At 41.5% G+C, this 21,328-nt stretch overlaps 1 protein-coding gene across 1 annotated transcript in view; it reads left to right on the forward strand.

Annotated features, from left to right (window-relative positions):
• Positions 1 to 4,038: 4,038 nt before the first annotated feature.
• THEMIS (thymocyte selection associated) overlaps positions 4,039 to 21,328 on the forward strand; it is a 157,191-nt gene continuing 139,901 nt past the window's right edge. The window contains exon 1 of the mRNA XM_077486925.1: positions 4,039 to 4,183. Within this exon, the coding sequence (XP_077343051.1) occupies positions 4,093 to 4,183 (91 nt within the window). The 5' untranslated portion in view covers positions 4,039 to 4,092. The remainder of the gene's footprint in view (positions 4,184 to 21,328) is intronic.

The raw sequence follows: 21,328 nt of genomic DNA on the forward strand, positions 1-21,328 counted from the left end.
GCTTTAATGTGTCATGTATTTATATATAATCTGTGCTTATTGAATACTCAGCTCTTCACATGTTTACTACTAAGTCCTTGTTGGAATGTGTATACATTGATGAAATAGAAAATACTAATTTATGATTGTGCAATAACATGTAAATATATGATTACTTGTACTTATTAAAAACTTGTTTTTTACCAAATTTTATGCTTCTGCTCCCGCGTGCCTCATACAAAGTCCCGCCTGTTGCTCTTTTGTTTTTTAGACATCTAATAAGACTTTAAAAAGGAAACGTCTTGTGAATTCCCATACGTCCAGTTGAAGCTATGTGACACCATGTTGCAAAACGCGTTGACGTTTGTGAGAACAGTAGACCCTCTTTTGGCACTAATCAAGATGCTAGCAGCTCGGATCTGTCACATGAAGTATCAGAATGAATGAGTATTTGAGTGGACATTCACTGAAAAGGCTCTGGCACAGCTGATGGGAAAAGGTCCCTAGGTGAATTTAACAGAAACGGCACGACTATGATGTTGTGAGACAAACGGTGAAGGATCTCTCACACACATTTATAGGACTTTTTGGCCGACCGAAAACGCGGGCGGTGGAGGACTATATACATTCAGCCTGTTTGATGGATTAACGGCCGTTTGAGATCCTCTCATATACACAGATATGAAAACCTGCTTGAAATTCCCAGGGAATGGTAAGCCAGCTTAACTAAAATCACCTTGATATAAAACATTTGCAGGATTGCTAAATATATGGAACTTTCAAACAACCTTAGTACTCTGAGAATGGCTAACATGTACTGATATAATCAGCCTGATCAGGTGCAACGTACTACAAAGGAGCCAATGACTGAGGTCGGATATGACCAATTAATTGCTATGAATTGCTAAGTTACCAGTGTTGACTGTCAGCCGGGTCTCTGGTTGTAAAAGATCTCAAAAGGAAGTGGCAGCATTGTATGATAAAGTGTCTGGCTAAGTTTCCCCGTGCTGTGCTATAAACGATGAAGTTGAATGTGATTCAGGGCTAAAAAACATGTAATTGAACTAACAGAGCGATTTCTATGAAATTGTTCCAGCTACAGACTTTTTGTACTCCCATGATCCCCGTATCGGCTACAGATAATAGCTAAGCATCCTACATGGGGGAATAAATGAACTATTTAGATCATATGTTGTAAATAACTACCCCCATTGGTGATTACTGCTACTTAGGTGACCATACATGTGCCGATCTCCGAGAGGTTTTTCTTTGGCTTTCCTTTTGGGAGCAGTAATTTGATACAATTTTATCCTACTCTGTATATTGTCACCTGTATGGCCACAGGAGGCGCCTCTATCTGTTTCATTGTTCCATGTATGTAATTGTCGTTTGTGTTTGTTGAGGTTAGGGCGTATAAATTGTGCTAATAGGGATGAGTAAAAGTGACCTGCCTGGCCAAAATAAAGGCACAATCTCTCCCTCCTCCTAAAGGCCCTCTCATTTGCAGAGAGATGTGTGATGCCCAACTGCATGGGTTCTACTTCACTGGTGGGCTTGGTACCAGGAGGCATGGGAGGTAAGGGAGGCAAGGGTGGGACTGAAAATCTCAGAGCCAAATGCACAGAAAGCTTCCACAAGCACTCCTTAAACAGAGGTATCTCTCGGAGTCTGGAGTCATTGAGATTGACCAATGTGATCAACTTCTCCAGATGCGTAGGTATGTCTCGGACTGCTATCTCATCTTTGATTTTATCTGAGAGACCAGGAGAAAAAGCAGCCATGAGGGCCTCATTGTTCCAAGCGAACACTGCTGCCAAAGTACAGAATTCAATGGCGTAATTGACAACAGTTCTCATACACTGATAAACACGAGGCTCTTGGCAGCAGAAGTGGAGCATATGGGAACATCAAATACCCTTTTAAAGGAAGCCACAAACTCGGGGTAACTCAGGACAATGGGTTTTTGCATCTCCCATAGAGGGTTTGCCCAGGCCAAGGCTCTATCAGAAAGCAAAGAAATAATGAAGCCTACTTTGCTTCCATCTGTGGGGAACACCTGGGGCAGCATCTCAAGGCAAGTCTTTAACAGGAACACAGCAGAGAGTCTCTAGATATATTGACTAAGGCAAAGCACTAAATGAATGAGCTAGGCAATTTAAATAGCCAGAAGGGGCTGGCTGTGGGCAGGGCTGAAGAGCAGGAAATGAACACCAGGTGAGCCACAATGGGTGCTGGCAATTAACCGACAGCTGAGAAACCTGAGCACTGAGAAGGGAGAGCTGAGCCCAGTCCTGACAATTTGTTTGAAAAAAAATTACATAAAACTAATTTGGTTACAGCGTTGCATGGCCGCGCAATTACCAGTTAAAAGATAAGTTAAACTTTTGGAACATGTTACATGTTCCACCCGTATTTAGAGTGGAACATGTAACATCTTCCAGCAGCTGCAGCCACCCCCAACCCCCCCCCCCCCCCCAGTGACAGTGGGTGGCCATCTTCTCCAGGCACCCTCTGTCACGCTGTGAAATTCATTCAATCATAGTCCCCTGTGAATGAGGAACTTCAAGTTCTGACAGCCTTTGCGGTTGTTGGCTTGTAGCTCTCAAAGAACTACCACGGCGCTGTTGAGCTCTATGGTAGTTCGTTCATTCGTTCTGTCAGTAAGGATCTGCTTGCTTGTACATGGTACGAGAAAACACATACACTGACAAGACTGCAGGAGTCCGGCATGGCACCTGATCACTGCAATGCTTTACAGGCTCCTAAAACAAAAACCCAAAGCAATTGCACATTTTTTTCCTGAAAAAAATTGTGCATGTATTATTTTGTGTGATTTTCAAATTTTACTGACAAAAACTTTTTTTTTAGCAAAGCAGAGAAGGGAGGGTTTGGGTGGCCACGTCGCTGGATTGTGGGACAGGTTTTTGTTAAAAGTCAGAAGATACACTTTTTTTGTAGCTGTTGACTTACTGTAATAAACAAAAAATTTACTGGAACTCCACTTTGAATTAAAAATATTTAAACTCACTCACTAATCCGGTACAGGGTACAGACATTCACATGCACTGCTGCTGAGTGGTCAGGAGGGATTACAATTCACAGCTGACTGTGCCCACCAAATGCAGCCACTTGTGTCCGTAAAATGCAGCCACTTGTGCCCGTCAAATGCATCCAATTGTGCCCATCAAATGCAGCTACTTGTGCCCATCAAATGTAGCCACTTTGCCATCAAATGCAGCCACTTATGCCAATTAAATTCAGACATCTCTTCACTAACCCCCCCCACAATGAACGGGCCGCCATTGGTAATGTTTTTAAAATAAATGTGTTTTAATTAATGAAAAAATATTTATCCTGCAAGGCTAGTTAAAAACACCTGAACATTTTCAAAAATACGGGGGTTTGGTTGCACTATATGGTGATATAGTGCTAAGCCCACTTACTGCGACAAAGTTGAGACACAGGTTCTTTCTTTTTGTTACTAGGATAGGACCCACTAATTCGGGGTACTTTGTAATCTGTTTTGTACTGTTTTTGGTCTTATAGCAGCACCATCTTGAATGTAAAGCATTTTAAGGTGTGCACCCCATGTATGTTTTTGTATATTGTATGGACCCTGACAGGGTCTCTTGGGCTGGAGCACCCCTCCCCCTCTTCATTACCTCTTATTAGTGATCACCAGTGCATAGGAGGAATCCCTTCAGTTCTCCCACATAGAGATGTTTATCTTCCATGGTTGAGAAACAGGTTCTTTCATTCTATTACTAGTGTTGGACCCACTAATTTGGGGTACTTTGTTGCAATAAGTGCCCTATAATGATTGGATATAGAGTCCATCATGTGTGTGTCTTGCCTAGTATAGAGTGATATTTATATTTAAGGTTTAGGTCAAGATATTCTGAGCAGGATCGTGGCTACTTGCAGATGTCTGAACAAAGCTATCTGAGCTTTTGAGGTAGGTGTGAACAGGAACTGAGCTTCTCTTTGTGACAAATAAAACCTCTTCCTGTGTGTAACCCAGAAAAACTAAGAACAGTCTCTGTAGCTGGATAATTTACACCTCCACTCTTTCAGAATACAATTTGTAGCTGATTGCATGTCTTGTCTTCCAAGATGACAGCTACGCTGCAGAAATTCATTCAGTCCTTGGACCTTAAAACCCTTCCCAGGATCCTGCAAATTCAGTCTGGATTTTATCATGAAGGTAATACCATGATTGCTTTAAGCAGGTATTTCGGCTAACATATAATAGCATGGGGGATTACCAAATGGAATAGAAACACTGCAGTAGGAGTTTAATAGGCTTTATAATTGCACATTTAATGGGTCTTTAAATAAGTTTCAATGAAGTAAACTAGAAAATTAGGTATCTTCGGAAATGTGATGTTAACATTCCTAAAGCTTGTTAGTAGAGATGCATGGTGTTTCAGAGATATAAGGCTTTTAATTGCTTTATATTTATAGCGGATGTCTGCTAGATCAGTCACAGCCTTACAAGGTGAAAGCTTTCAGTCTTATTCAAATAGAATTTTTTTTTTGTATTTTTTTTTTTTGAATTTGTTACATTAAGTGCAGAGTTTTTATAGTTTTATTAAATTATAAAGCTTGTAACTCGGTATAAAATAAGAAACAATATCAAACTAGTTATTGTTTGTTTTAAATTTTGTTCCATTGTACCACAAAAAAATTGTATAAAAAAAAGAACAAAGTGCAACCACAAGAACAAAAGTTTTTATATTTATTTTTTTTACAAAGATTGACGTTTTATTTTTCTGCTTTATTGTATTTTGCTTTCTAATAGTCTGTAGTTAGAATTTTTAAGAATAATCAAATTTTAGAAGGTACGCCTATCCAAAATGGATATTTTAGAAGGTAAGCCTAGCCAAAACTGATCTCTAATAAAAAAATTAAAAAAATGTGACAAATGCTTTATGCAGTTCCCAGGTCTTCTAACCTGCATTTATCCCCAAGCACTTATTTGCATTATGTAAAATGCAGTTGCTTGAGTTGTGTAGGCAATATAAGAAGCCTGCAGGCAATTGAACCATTCTATAATTTTTTGGGGTGGACTGCTGACCCATAAGGCAGTTAAGGGAATTTACCAATCTATCTTCAAGTTGTCACCAGCAACAAGATCACAACACTGATATTGTTTTAAAGAAAATGTTAAATTAACAAAATAAGAAAAGAAAACTCAGTAATTGATTTTTAGCAAAACATTTTTTTTTAAACAAGGACTTTCAAATTATCACAGTTGATATTAGATTCAATACAAGTATTCTGAATAAGTCCGTTTGGAGTTTTTTGTGGAAATTTTTAATCGGTTTCAGAAGTGTTCAGCTTGTGCATCTGCCACTTCAAGTTGGTCATTTGGTAAATGTATTCACTTCCCTATATTAGAGATTTCACATTCTTTTTACTGTTTTCTACCCAAAACCTTTGAATTACATGGCCAGCTGACTCGCATTCTGTAAAACAAGTTTAGATCTAATGCCGTGTACACACAACCGGACTTTCCAGCAGAAAAGGTCTTCTGATGGACTTCCGTCCGAACGGACTTGGCCACACACGATCACACCAAAGTCCGTTCATTTCTAATGCAATGATGTACGACGGGACTAGAAAAGGAAGTTCAATAGCCAGTAGCCAATAGCTGCCCTTGCGTCGTATTTGGTCTGTCGGACCAGCATACAGACAAACGGTATTCCCAATAGAAATTGATTCCTTCGGAAAGATTTGAGACATGTTCTATTTCTAGGTCCATTTTTTTGAAGAAAAAATTCAGATGAAGCCCACACAGGATCGGAAAAACCGACGGAATGGTTCCGTCAGACCTTTTCTGCCAGAAAGTCTGGTCGTGTGTACATGGCATCAGTGTCCACAGTCCAATTGTTTGTGGTTATACTATAGCACTGCAATAAAAATATTGTTTTGAGTGATAAAAACCCCACTAATGACCATTGTAAATTTAGGAACAATTATAACTTCAATACATTTTTTAAAACAATGCAGCCCCTGGGGCCAGATTTGGGAACCCCCGAATCCTACTGTGGAAGATGCCATATTGTTTTCTTGTAAACCTTTATATCTCTAGTATTAAAGAAAAGTTTATTAGAATGTGTACATTGGTCTTCGGTGTATAACTGGGCTTACCAAACCCTCTAAGATGTTTATAGTTTTGTATATGAAAATTCTATCTGATTGCTGGTCTCAGTCTTGCCATTGTATGAGATTTTTTTTTTTACAGTGAAATGTCCTCAATGACCTCAACTATGTTAGTAGAGTACTTTTTCTAACCCAATTTTCACCCAACCTACGCTGCTGATTTTGTTTGCTTTATTGGCTGTATTTAATGTACACCTTATATTCTTGGCCATTAGCTCCTGTTTGGCTTGATTGTTTGTTCGTGCACTAGACAATATACCTGTTTGGCTTGATTGTTTGTTCGTGCACTAGACCATATACCTGCGAAATCCCTAAATGTGTGCCAGTGTACATGGTAGAATTGATTCTGTTTTAAAGGTATAGGGTTGAGAAACCAAATAATTTGTTTGTTTTATTTTGTTTGTCCCCTGTTCCATGAGTCAAAAATCATATACAGTGTATAGAAGGGGTATTTCTACTGCTTCTATATATGACAGCTTCCCTCTGTTACTGGTTTCCAAGGAAGCTAAGGGTGCTTGCACTTTCTGTGTCCTTGGGAACCACTGATGTTAGGAATCCCCGCTTGCAATTTGTCAGCAGTTTTAAACACACTTTCCTTTGTAAATGCTAGTGCTGCTGCATCATTTCTGTACATCACTGAAATTAACCCTGTCACAGAGAGGATTAGAACACCTCCAGGCATGTTAAAGGAAATCCGGAAAATATTTATACTGCTTCACTTTTTCCACATTTTGTTTTATGTTACAGCCTTTTTCCAAAATGGATTAAATTAATATTTTTTTCTCAGTCTACAAAAAATACCCCATAATAACAACGTGAAAGAAGTTTTTTTTAAATCTTTGCAAATTTAATAAAAATAAAAAACAAAAAAAAATCACATGTACTTAAGTATTTAGAGCCTTTGCCATGACACTCAAAATTGAGCTCAGGTGCATCCTGTTTCCACTGATCATTTTTGAGATGTTTCTTCAACTTGAATGGAGTTCACCTGTGGTAAATTCAGTTAATTGGACATGATTTGGAAAGGCACACACCTGTCTATATAAGGTCCCACATTTACCATTGCATGTCAGAGCAAAAACCAAGCCATGGAGTCCAAGGAATTGTCTGTAGACCTCTGAAACAGTATTGTATTGAGTCACAGATCTGGGGAAGGGTAGAGAAAATGTCTGCAGCATTGAAGGTTCCAATGAGCACAGTGTCCTCCATCATCCGTAAATGGAAGAAGTTTGGAACTACCAGGACTCTCCCTAGAGCAGGCCGCCTGGCCAAGCTGAGCAATCGGGGGAGAAGTACCTTAGTCGGGGAGGTGTCCAAGAACTTGATGGTCACTCTGACAGAACTCTAGTTTTCTCTGAGGAAAGAGGAGAACCTTCCAGAAGAACCATATCTGCAGCACTCCACCAATCCGGCTTGTATGGTAGTGGCCAGACTGAAGCCACTCCTTAGTAAATGGCACATGACAGCCCACCTGGCGCTTGCCAAAAGGGCCTAATGAAACAAATATTGAACTCTTTTGCCCTGAATGGCAAGCGTCATGTCTCGAGGAAACCAGTCACCGCTCATCACCTGGCCAATACCATCCCTAAGTTGAAGCATGGTGGAGGCAGAAGCATGGTGGAGGCAGCATCATGCTATGGGGATTTTTTTCAGCGGCAGTAACTCGGAGACTAGTCAGGATCAAGGGAAAGATGAATGCAGCAATGTACAGAGACATCCTTGATGAAAACCTGCTCCAGAGTGCCTCGGATCTCAGATTGGGGTGAAGGTTTATCTTCCAACAGGACAACGACCCTAAGCACACAGCCAAGATAACAAAGAAGTGGCTACTGGACAACTCTGTGAATGTCCTTGAGTGGCCCAGTCAGAGCCCAGACTTGAACCTGATTGAACATCTCTGGAGAGATCTGAAAATGGCTGTGCACCGATGCTCCCCATCCAATCAGATGGAGCTTAAGAGGGCCCGCAAAGAAGAATGGGAGAAACTTCCCAAAAATAGGTGTGCCAAGCTTACAGCATTATACTCAAAAAGACTTGAGGCTGTATTTGGGGCCAAAGGTGCTTCAACAAAGTATTGAGCAAAGTCTATGAATACTTATACTGTGATTTTTTTTTTTTTAATTTGTAATACATTTGCAAATATTTCAAACAAACTCCTTTCACCTTGACATTTTGGGGTATTGTTTGTAGAATTTTGAGGAAATAAATGAATTTATTCAATTTTGGAATAAGACGGTAACATAACAGATGCACTGTATTTAAAAGAATCAGGCATTTTTAATGTTTCACCTTAAGCATTTAAAAAATTACTGCTCCTGACTGAATTGTAAAAAATTCTATTTTTTTTTTACATCTTTCCCAGGGCAGTGTCCACCCCACACACTATTTTTTTACATCCCCTTGCCTATCGTCCCAGAAACTTGGCATGTTACAGCCTTATTCCGAAACCTTCTTAAACCAAACCCAGGGCAATTTGGTATTTGATAAATAGAAAAGTATAGCTGGGATTAATAATTGAACTTTAAGGACCCCAGAACGAGAAGCACAAGTGGTCCACAGAGGGCAACTTCTTACGAAACAAGACTTTGGAAAAGGTGATCATTTATGTCTGCCAGACACTCTTTTCCCTTCAGCTTGACACATGGACCGTGTCATCAGTCACAAGTAGTTATGGCTGCCTTAGTAAATGAGCGTGGGATAGAGCCAGGGTTCAACACAGTTGTTTTTATAACATACCACTTCTTGTTTTACCTGTTACCAAAGGTGTTACCAAAATCTGAACATCCCTTCCAGAGATAGCAAAAAGATATATCCAGATGCCCAAGTCAGGATCTTACGAGTATGTATTTTGTTTGTATGGACATGTTTTCTGGATGTCCAGTGGCAAATGCTACAGCAAAGGCCACAGTGTTATCAGAAGTAGTTTGTAAGTACAGAGTGCAGAATCTACAGAGAGTAACAGAGGAAATCATTTTTATAGGAGAGTCCTTACTAGAAGTTTTGAGGTTTTATTTTTTACACCCCCTACTGTCTACAATGTAGCGGACAAAGTAGAGTAAGAAACTAGAAAACTTTTGCCTGAATGTTTTATTATATTTTATCAAGCCCGTAGGGGGATGTTGGACTCTCTCCCTATGGGATTTGCTTTGGGAGTGTGTTACTCACTTGCTTATATTTGGTCTCAGCAGCTGAAGTCTTCCTTTCGGATCTCACAGAGAATGTTGCTGATTTTTTAAGGTTTTTGACAAACTCATTTATGTGTTTTCTCCCCAATTCCAGATCCTAAAAGTTTGGAAGGATCTAAAACTAAAGCCAGTTGACTTGTGGATTGTTAAGAGACATATATATATATATATATATATATATATATATATATATATATATATATATATATATATATATATATATATATAAGGAAATGTTTGGAGACTCAATACAGCATCTATTTCATGTACAGTTTTGCAAAACTTGAAAGAAAAGTCACCTGGATCCACACCAGACACTGCAAAAATGACTAAATGAAAGAAATCTCTGTGTTTGATTTGTTTCCTTCTTGCGATCACAGTCTAGGGTACTTTTTGATTCAATTACTTTAATTGTAAGGGATACATATATTTGAAAAGTAGTTTAGCCATGTTGAAGTCATATTTGTCTTTTGTACCTCCATTTTATGTAGAATCGTCTGTGTTTACATATGCTGATAAGTCAGCATACCAGCAATTACGCTAGAAGGCCATTCTGGCCACAGGAGTGTACAGCCAGTACTCTGTAAATATGTCTTATCAATCATTTGTTTTTCACAGTGAAAAGTCATTTTGTAATGAAAAAAGCTGCTCGGCTATTATTTTCTCCACAATGGAGTTTTTGCTTCTTTGGCCAGGACTACCTCCACCTAAGCGTGTGGAGGTTCCAGGTTAAAGGTGAGAGCAGGTATGGTTAGTGATCAAAATATTGATCAAAAGAGAGGAGACTGTAATGGAAATTTGTAGGTTCTGTATATAATTGTATTCTATTTTATATGTATTGCACAATGCCCTCACTGTGCACACGGCACTAATAATGTTTTCAGTACATGTTTTGCATTCTTTCGAGTTCTGATTAGAATAAGCCTGCCTATGTAACGCCCCTTGTTACCATAAACGTACAATTGTAATATTAATGTGATACCTACGTAATCATGTGTATAAAAACCTTCACATGCGTCATAATAAAGGAGAACGGTTATTTGGAAAGATGCTGAGCGTATCTTTTGTGTCTGTTCCCTACAGCAGTAGTTATTAATTTGGAACCACTAATCAATATGAGGATAGGAGTTGCCTATCATCAAAATATCCATTTCAGGTGGCTATGGTAACAAGGGGCGACCAGTCAGGGCCCGCTCCCCCCATCCAGAACCGCTGCAGATACACATCCACATGATGTGACGCTTTCACTTCACTTCCAACAGCACAAGCCACCCCCCCCCCCCCCCCCTGCGAAGTTAAGCAGCTCATCCGATCTCCACACAGAAACTTCATGACAGCATTAGCATCAGCGCCTCCCCCCCCTTGCTGGCAGATGTCAGATATGCAAGTTCAGGCAGGAAAGGTTAAGCAGCTGATCACAATTTGTATTTGTGCGGCTGCAGAAAATAATCTAAGACTAAGTTTCACCAGCAAGTGAAGGATTCTGCTATATCCAGTGCTCTCTCCTCATCAGTTCCCTGCAGAGGTGGCTGCTGCTGGTTTACTTGGTTTACTTGTACTGTGAGTGGTCAGGATAGGGGCAGGGGGTGGCCAGCTCAGTGCACATGGACACAGGACACAGCAATAACAGGTGCCATGATGTAAATAGATCGAGAGTGCAGCATGGAAGGTAAGTCTCAACTATGCAATGCGGTATAATTAAGTTACATTGTTAAAATGGATGACTCTGGGTGCAGATGACTTACATTTTGGAGAGCCTCTTCACTGTTTAACTCTCATCCCCCACCCAGATTCATCCTCATCCATTTTCACAATGCACCTCAATCATCCCCATCCCCACCCAGCACCATCCATCCCTCCAGTCTCCACAACACACCACCACCCACACCCAGCACCATCCATCCATCCAGTCTCCACAGCACACCACCACCCACAACCAGCACCATCCATCCATCCAGTCTCCACAGCACACCACCACCCACACCCAGCACCATCCATCCCTCCAGCCTCCACAGCACACCACCACCCAAACCCAGCACCATCCATCCCTCCAGTCTCCACAACGCACCACCACCCACACCCAGCACCATCCATCCCTCCAGTCTCCACGATGCATCCTTATCCACGCCCAGCACCATCCATCCCTCCAGTCTCCACAACGCATCCCTGTATACATCCAAGAACCCTCCATCCATCCCCACACTGTTAGAACACACAGAGGGAACACACATTTAACACCTTGATCGCCCTCTAGTGTTAACCCCTCCCCTGCCAGTGACTTTTACACAGTAATTAGTGCATTTTTATAGCACTTATCTCTGCATAATTGTTAACGGTCCAAAAGTGTGTCAAAAGTGTCCGATCTGTGCGTCGCAATCTTGCAGTACCGCAAAAAAATAAGGATCACTGCCATTACTATAAAAAAAGCCATAAAAATTCCATAAATATTTCCCATAGTTTGTGGATGCTCTAACTTTTCCGCAAACTAAACAATATACACTTATTGCTTTTTTTTTTTTTTTTTTACCAAAAATATGTAGAAGAATATATATTGGCCTAAACTGACAAAGACATTTTTTTAATGTGTTTTTATTTTGTTTATAGCGCAAAAAATAAAAACCGCAGAGGTGATCAAATATCACCAAAAGAAAGCTCTATTTGTGGGGAAAAAAAGGATGCACATTTTGGTTGAGTACAACGTCGCACAACTGCACAATTGTCCGTTAGAGCGACACAGAGCCAACTTGTAAAAAGTGCTCTGGTCAGGAAGGGGGTAACATCTTCAACGGCTCTACTGCTCGACCAGGGGGGCCCAGGCCTAAAGCTGTGTAAGGCACCCCAAAATTTCTAATGGCTGCCACAACCACCACTTCACTTTGCTAACTGAACATTCTCTAATCCTTTAGAAAATTAATCCATGGTCTCCGACCCTGCAGGACCTTTCCAGATCACATGGTCTGCCTTTTTTCCAAATGCTAAAGGAAAACCTGCTGTGAACTTTTAATTATATTTTTAAATATTCACGTTGAGTTGTCCAAAAACATTTCAGAAAAACTGCCACTTTCATTATCAACATTATTACAGTTGGACTTTGAACATTATAATTGTTTGAGGCATGTATTAGAGAGACAAGATTGGATGTATAGGTGCACATAATATCAGTATGTTTATTATCAAGTATTTGAATTATAAGTATGCACAGAATATGAGCACAAGAACATCATCTTATGCCATGGAGCTTCTTAATATATGCAGCTTGCTGTTTGGTTAGTTATCTGTTAGATTTAATCTATGATGACCTGTCATATGTGGTTTCTTATGTGAATAGTTGATTTCTATTTCTTTCTTATCATATCCTCCCTGGCTTTCCTAAAACATTTTTAAAATAAACTTTAGCGTTTGAGTGTTAGTAGAAAAGAAAGTTGCTTGTAGTTCATTTATTTTCATACATCAGGGGACACTGAGCCATAGTAGTTACTGTGTGGTTAATAGGCCACCTTTAGGTGATGGACACTGGCACACCCTAAGACCAGAAGTGCACTCCCTATATAACCCCTCCCACTACTGGGAGTACCTCAGTTTTTTTCGGCAGTGTCTAAGGTGTTAGTCACGAATAAAGATGTGCTGTGCTGAGTTCCACTGGAGCAATCCTTGCTGGGGCTACTCATGCTGACAGGATCCGTTCAGAGTGTCCTTTAATGGGCCTAAGGAATGGTACTCGGGCCTTGTGTCCGAAGAAATTAGGTTTTGCTTGCGAATGCTTTTTCTTTTTAAAGAGCTGGTCGTAAGGCCATCAAGTTTTTACTGGCAGGGTGCTGTTGCAGGTCCAGGATTGTGGGTAACCTCTAGGTTCCCCTGTTTCTGAAGGTTTCGGAGCCCACCGTGAAGGGTGAAGATTGGGTTTATCTCAGATAACTCTGCGGCGAGAATGTAAGTGGAGTTTTCTAAGAAATATCTTTGGATTTTCTTATGAATTTCTAATTTAGGTCCAAAAGAATGTCATCCTCCTATGAGAGTGATGCGGACGGTCAGATTGAGCCGTCAGGGGAGACTGTTGTTGCAGCTGCGCTGGACACTTCAGTCCCTATATCAGTGATGGCAAACCTTGGCACTCCAGATGTTTTGGAACTACATTTCCCATGATGCTCTGGTACCTTGCATTGTAGTGGAGCATCATGGGAAATGTAGTTCCAAAACATCTGGGGTGCCAAGGTTCGCCATCACTGCCCTATATATATCACACAGGAGGTTTTTCTCTTCTACGATTTCTAATTTGGAAAAGAAGGTTGATGCTATGATCACTCTCCATAGTGGGTATAAAGACAGCAGATCCCATCTAGTGCTCAGGACCCTCATATTGAGGTGCAAGGGGCAGGGGATCGGGAAGATCTTCCAAGAGATTTGGAAGTTACTAATACAGTGGTGTGAAAAAGTATTTGCCCCCTTCCTCATTTCCTGTTCCTTTGCATGTTTGTCACACTTAAGTGTTTCGGAACATCAAACCAATTTAAACAATAGTCAAGGACAACACAAGTAAACACAAAATGCAATTTGTAAATGAAGGTGTTTATTATTAAAGGTGAAAAAAAATCCAAACCATCATGGCCCGTGTGAAAAAGTGATTGCCCCCTAAACCTAATAACTGGTTGGGCCACCCTTAGCAGCAACAACTGCAACCAAGCGTTTGCGATAACGTGCAATGAGGCTTTTACAGCGTCCTGGAGGAATTTTGGCCCACTCATCTTTGCAGAATTGTCCTAATTCAGTTACATTAGAGGGTTTTCGAGCATGAACGGCCTTTTTAAGGTCATACCACAACATCTCAATAGGATTCAGGTCAGGACTTTGGCTAGGCCACTCCAAAGTCTTCATTTTGTTTTTCTTCAGCCATTCGGTGGTGGACTTGCTGGTGTGTTTAGGATCATTGTCCTGTTGCAGAACCCAAGTTCGTTTCAGCTTGAGTACACGAACAGATGGTCGGACATTCTCCTTCAGGATCTCTTGGTAGACAGCAGAATTCATAGTTCCTTTTATCACGGCAAGTCTTCCAGGTCCTGAAGCAGCAAAACAGCCCCAGACCATCACACTACCACCACCATATTTTACTGTTGGTATAATGTTCTTTTTATGAAATGCAGTGTTCCTTCTACGCCAGATATACTTGGACACACACCTTCCAAAGAGTTCCACTTTTGTCTCATCGGTCCACAGAATGTTGTCCCAAAAGTCTTGGGGATCATCAAGATGTGTTGTGGAGAAATTGAGACGAGCTTTGATGTTCTTTTTGCTCAGCAGTGGTTTTCTCCTTGGAACTCTGCCATGCAGGCCATTTTTGCCCAGTATTTTCCTGATGGTGGAGGCATGAACGCTGACCTTAACTGAGGCAAGTGAGGCCTGCAGTTCCTTGGACGTTGTTGTGGGGTCTTTTGTGACCTCTTGGATGAGTCGTCGCTGCGCTCTTGGGGTAATTTTGGGCGGCCTGCCACTCCTGGGAAGGTTCACCACTGTTCCATGTCTTCACCATTTGTGGATAATGGCTCTCACTGTGGTTCGCTGGATTCCCAAAGCTTTGGAAATGGCTTTATAACCCTTTCCAGACTGATAGATCTCAATTACTTTCTTTCTCAATTGTTCCTGAATTTCTTTGGGTCTCGGCATGATGTGTAGCTTTTAAGGATCTTCTGGTGGACCTTACTGTGTCAAGCAGCTCCTATTTAAGTGATGCCTTGATTGTGAACAGGTGTGGCAATAATCAGGCCTGGGTGTGGCTAGAGAAATTGAACTCAGGTGTGGACAACCACAGTTATAGTATGTTTTAACAAGGGGGGCAATCACTTTTTCACACAGGGCCATGATGGTTTGGATTTTTTTTCACCTTTAATAATAAACACCTTCATTTACAAATTGCATTTTGTGTTTACTTGTGTTGTCCTTGACTATTGTTTAAATTGGTTTGATGTTCCGAAACACTTAAGTGTGACAAACATGCAAAGGAACAGGAAATGAGGAAGGGGGCAAACACTTTTTCACACCACTGTATATCCTCTTCTGAGAATCCTAATATAGAGGGAGTAGCATCACAAGAGAGGTTGCTTGTACACTCTCTTACTAAATTGGTTCGTTCAAACTTTTTGCTCCCTGCAGCTCAGGCTCTTGATGAACCCACCTCTGATTTGGGATCACTAAAACCTCCCCCATCTGGGTATGCTTTTCCTATTCATTCATGGCTAAAAAAGCTTATATATTCTAAATGGGAAAATCCAGATAAACAGTATTATCCTCCTATGACATTTTCTACACTATATCCTATGGAGGAGGATTTCTATAAGAAATGGGGGGTTCCAGCAATTGATGCTGCAATCGCCTATGTGAACAAGAGTCTCACATGTCCAGTGGATAATGTGCTGATGTTAAAAGATCCAACAGATAAAAAGTTAGAACTTCTTTCTAAAAGCAATATGTCTTTAGCAAGTTCAATAGCGCAACCGGTTCTTGCAGCAAATGGTGTATCTCAGTCCATTAAGGAACAGTTTGTGGAGATTCTGCCTGATCAGCAGGCCCAGCAATGGGCTGGCATATCAGACACACTATGTTTCACAGTAGATGCTATGAAAGATTCTATCATCCAAGCCTCACGGCTTATGCTAGGACTAGTGCATTCTCGCAGAGTTCTGTGGCTGAAAAATTGGTCAGCTGAAGCACCGTGTAAGAAACTCTTGGCCAGTTTCCCATTTCATGGTGAACAGCTATTTGGGGACGATCTGCATAAATAAATCCAAAGGATCTCTAATGGGAAAAGCTCTCTTTTACCAGTAAAGAAGTTTAAACATTTCTCTTTTAAGCGTGCTTCCTTGCCGGTGCCAGGGCCATCAGCCTCTAGGCAATCTCGACGGCCTCCACTATCAGGTTCAAGGGGAAGACCCCAAGGTCAGCACCAGGGTCAAAAGAGGTCTTGGGGCAGAAAGCCAGCAAAACAGAAAACTAAACCCTCCTTATGAAGGGCACCCCCGCTTGCTCAGGTGGAGGGAAGGCTCCTGCAATTTTCAAAGATCTGACTGGAAAAATGTCAAGACAGATGGGTGGATTCCTCAATTTCTCTAGGTTACAAACTAGAGTTCAAGAGTTTCCGTCTCCTCGTTTTATAAGATCAAACGTTCCCAGGGATCCAGAGAAAAAAAAGTCTCTCTTTCTAGCTCTGGATCATATCTTATATCAGCTGGTGATATCAGAGGTTCCCTTGGAGGAACAGGTCACAGGTTTTTATTCAAACATTTTCACAGTTCCAAAACCAACCAGAGAGGTAAGACCCATTCTAGATCTCAAAGATCTGAATCAGCACCTAAATATCCGGTCCTTTTGCATGGAATCAATCCGATTGGTTATTTCCATCTTGCAAGGAAGGGAGTTCTTAGCATCAATTGATATCAGGGATGCATATCTCCACATGCCAATATTTCCCGCTCACTAGAAAATGTTATGCTTCGAGATAGAAAATCATCATTTTCAGTTTGTGGCCCTGCCATTTGGTCTAGCCATCGCACCACGGGTGTTCTCAAAAATTCTGGCACCTCCTTTAGCCAGATTAAGGGCTCAGGGCATAACAGTCCTAGCCTATTTAGATGATCTACTTTTAATAGATAATTCAGTCTCTGGTCTAAATCAAAGTTTAATCACAGCTGTAAACTACCTGGAATCTCTGGGTTGGATAATCAACCTAGAAAAATCCTCCTTAAAACCATCAAGGAGATCACAGTACTTGGGGCTGGTCATAGATACTGTACAGAAAAAAGTATTCTTACCCCAGACAAGAATTAGTTCCATTATAGGACTAATTCAATTTGTTAAAGCAAAGAAAAATCCTTCCATTCGGCTGTGCATGAGATTGCTATTCTCATTCCAGGAATAGAAAATTGGCAGGCAGACTAACTTGAGTCGCTAACGGTTATTTCTGGGGGGAATGGTCTCTACCCGACATCTTCCTAGCGATATGTCAGAGATGGAGTATTCGACAACTTTGTGTCAAGACAAGGGATCCGCTGGCATGTGGAACATACGCATTAGTCTTCCCACGGGATCAGTTTTCTCTGATTTGTGAGTTTCCTCCAGTTCTGCTACTTCTGTGTGTTCTCCGCAGGATCAAGCAGGAATGAAAGGAGGTGATTCTGGTGGCCCCAGCGTGGCCCAGAAGATCTTGATTTGCCAAGATCATAAAGATGGCGGTAGGAGTCTCTTGGACTCTGCCATTATGGCCAGACCTTCTCGCACAAGGTCCGGTATTCCATCCTACCTTACGGACGCTAAATTTAACGGTTTGGCTATTGAAACCCACATTCTAAAGGACAGTGGGTTATCCCCTTCAGTAGTATCTACTTTGGTTAATGCCAGGAAGCCAGCTTCCAGAATCATTTACTACAGAGTCTGGAAGGCATATGTTTCTTGGTGTGGATCCAGGGTTGGCACCCCGGGAAGTATGTCATAGGTAGGATCCTTGATTTCCTGCAAATGGGATTAGAAATTAAGCTGGCCTTGAGTACTATCAAGGACCAGATCTCGGCCTTGTCAGTATTTTTTCAACGGGCCTCTTGCTTCTCACTCTCTGGTGCGTAGTTTTATTCAGGGGGTAACACGGATTAATCCCCCTATCAAGGCACCTCTAAATCCTCGGGATTTAAATTTGGTCTTATCGGCTTTACAGAATCAGTCTTTTGAGCCTTTATGGGAAATTCCCTTGTTTCTTTTGACAAGAAAAATAATCTTTTTGGTTGCCATTTTTTCTGCTAGAAGAGTATCGGAACTAGAGGCTGTCTTGTAAAGAGCCATATTTGATCATGCATAAGGATAAGGTGGTTTTGCGTCCTCATCCTGAATTCCTACCAAAAGTGGTGACAGGTTTTCATTTAAACCAGGATATTATTCTACCTTCTTTCTTCCCAGAGCCTCAATCTAGGGAAGAGAAGGCACTACATTCCCTTGATGTAGTAAGAGCGATCAGATTCTATTTAAAAGGGACCGCTCAGGTTCGCAAAAAAAAAATGGGACCGGCAGCATCAAAATCTACTATTTCCAAATGGATTTGTCAAGTAATTGTTAAAGCTTATGGCTTAAGGAAGAAAATTCCTCCTTTTCATGTTAAAGCACACTCAACCGCTGCGGTTAGTGCATCTTGGGTGGTGCATCATCAGGCCTCTATGGCTCAGATCTGTAAGGCTGCAACTTGGTCTTCAGTTCATACATTTACCAGATTTGATCAAATCGATGTTAAAGGTCATGAGGATATTGTCTTTGGCGCAGTGTACTGCAGGCTGCAGTATTAGTCCTATAGCCTCTTTTGCCCTACTTCTTTTGTTGTGTCTCCCTCCCTTCAGTTGCCGTTGTTACTGGACATCCCACATAGTAACTACTATGGCTCTGTGTCCCCTGATGTATGAAAAGAAAACAGCATTTTTAAAACAGCTTACCTGTAAAATCCTTTTCTTTGATGTACATCAAGGGACACAGAGGTCCTTCCCTTCTTGGTATACACTTGTATTGCTTGGCTACACAACTGAGGTACTCCCAGTAGTGGGAGGGGTTATAGAGGGAGTGCACTTCTGGTCTTACGGCGTGCCAGTGTCCATCACCTAAAGGTGGCCTATTAACCACATAGTAACTACTATGGCTCTGTGTCCCCTGATGTACATCAAAGAAAAGGATTTTACAGGTAAGCTGTTTTAAAAATCCTGTTTTTTTGTTTGCGAAAAAATCTGTTATCATACATATCTTGGTCTAGACAAGTCTAAATCACCTTCAGCTTTTTATAAATGTAATTGTTAGGTTGTGACACCAGCACTTAACAAGTACTTTTTTAAATGATCATTTCTAAACAGAAACAAAACAAATTCCCAAAGCAGCCATTTGGTTCATTTTAAAATGGAGGTCTGTTAATGGTTGCTTTGGGATATGTTTCTATTTTTCCTTATAAAAGGCAAATGCTGCTGTTCAAGAAAATGTGAGATTAAATCTTTTCATGAACATTTACAGAACAAGATGTACAGGTTTCTCAGGGCAACCACTTAAGGGACTGCTTTCATAAAATCAGTTTTGTCTCCAATAAAAAACATTTTCAAATAAAACTGAATTTTCTCACCGATATAATTAAAGTGATTGTAAACGATCACCTTGTATAACAACCCATTCCATTTAAAATCAAAATGAAAGGCAAAACATTTTTGTATAGTATATAAAAAAAAATATAACTTTTTTTTAATTTATTTTTTATAAGTGATCACATATACTCTATTCTCAGCTGCATAAGAGCTGGGGGGAGGAGAAGCAGCAGCACAATGAGCTTACCAGTGAATGGCTGTGAAGTGGGGACATGTCAGGACAAGTCCGATCATTGGAGAAGAGCACACCGAGTTCCCAGCATAGCTAAAGAACTGACACCAGTGTGTTCTGCTTAGTGTGGTCAGTTTTTAACTGTGAGGGACTGTCAGTAACACCAGGGATTTAACATAAAGGAAGCGTTACAAAGAAAACAGGATACTTTCCCCAGTCATCTTCCAGGCCAGCCCTTGAGAGATGGAGCTCCTCCCATTGGCACAGGAAACACGTTGTCTATTCAGTTCAAAAAGGTGGTCCCTCAGGAACATTGTCATGTTTGTGTTTCCTCCATCTGAGGAGGCATGTTTGTGTTTTTTGGGAGAGGACTCCATCTCTTAGGGACTCCCCGGGAGGATGGAAGCACGGGAAGGCCAGGCTGGGGGCACTAGGTATTACCGGCAGCTTGGAGACTATCCCCCCTCTCCCATGTCCTTGGTCATGGGCACCGTCCAGCTTGAGTGGAGCAGACCCACTTCTGCCTCCCTCCAGTACCCGGCGAGGGTCAGTGGTGGGTGATGACATTCTCAGCGATTTGTGATGGCCCTAGGCTGCTCAAGCCCACAAAGGGGAATTGAGAAGTGTTCCCCTGGTGGCTCCATCTTCCAGGACCGCATTAGCAGAGAGGAGGCCTCCAAGCCATGCCACGCATTTGCTGTACCGGAGACGCTGAGCGTCATTTCCGGCTGAGTGACATCATAGCAGTGAGCTGAGGCCTTCCAGGTCTCTGAGGCGCAGGGAGGAAGCGGAGAGCCAGACTGTGTGCACCTTATCCCAGCCAGCATCCGGAGTTCAGGAGTAGCGACGAGAACCAAAGCAGTGGGGAACCATGGAGTCTTCTTTCCAGGAGATTCCAGAGAAATCAGACACCATCCAGGCACAGGTAGGCTGCTGGGCAATACTGTAATGTGCCTTTGTTGTAGGTGGTGACTCCTCAATGTCCCAGATGGAGGTAATAAACAGGGGTGTGTTAGCTGGGAACCTTGATGGCTTATTCCCCTCATCCATTCTGTTTTTCAGGTTAAAGAGGCTTCCAGGGAAGATATATAAAGTAGGAAGAAATGCTCTAACTGTGGCACTAAACTCTCTTCCAGCTACACCAAAGCCTTATGCAAGCAATGCATTGCTAATTTGCTAAAATCTGAGGCAGATTGACCCATGGCCAAATTTCTCAACTCATTTAAGGATGAGGTAGTGTCCACATTTAAATACTTCAGGAAGTTTATCTCCAAAGCAAGCACACCAACAACCTTAAGTAGTCAGGCCGCAAGTAGTGCAGCTGTGAGTGTACCCTCCTCTCCCATCTCTGCAAGCTCAAATCCAGTAGAGCCCTTGGGGACAAGGGAGCAGAGCCCTACAGTAGTCAGGCCAGCATCTTCAGACTCAGATTCAAATAAAGGGGAAGTGCGAGCTGAGTCTAACAAGTCTACAAAGTATAAACTTTCCCTAGAGGAAGTAGTTGACCTTTTAGGTGCAATTTATGATACTCTGGAAATCCAAGAAGAGGCGCAATTATCCAGACAAGATATGATGTACCAGGGTCTGGGCAAAAAGAAAGAGTTTTTCCAGCCCATGAGATGCTGTCAGATCTAATTCGTAAGGAGTGGTCTGAACCTGATAAAAAAAAAGCCTTTTTTTCC

This window comes from Lithobates pipiens, unplaced genomic scaffold (assembly GCF_037356315.1).
Source record: "Lithobates pipiens isolate NorthernLeopardFrog02 unplaced genomic scaffold, aLitPip1_a1.2 Scaffold_18, whole genome shotgun sequence".
NCBI classification, from domain to species: domain Eukaryota; kingdom Metazoa; phylum Chordata; class Amphibia; order Anura; family Ranidae; genus Lithobates; species Lithobates pipiens.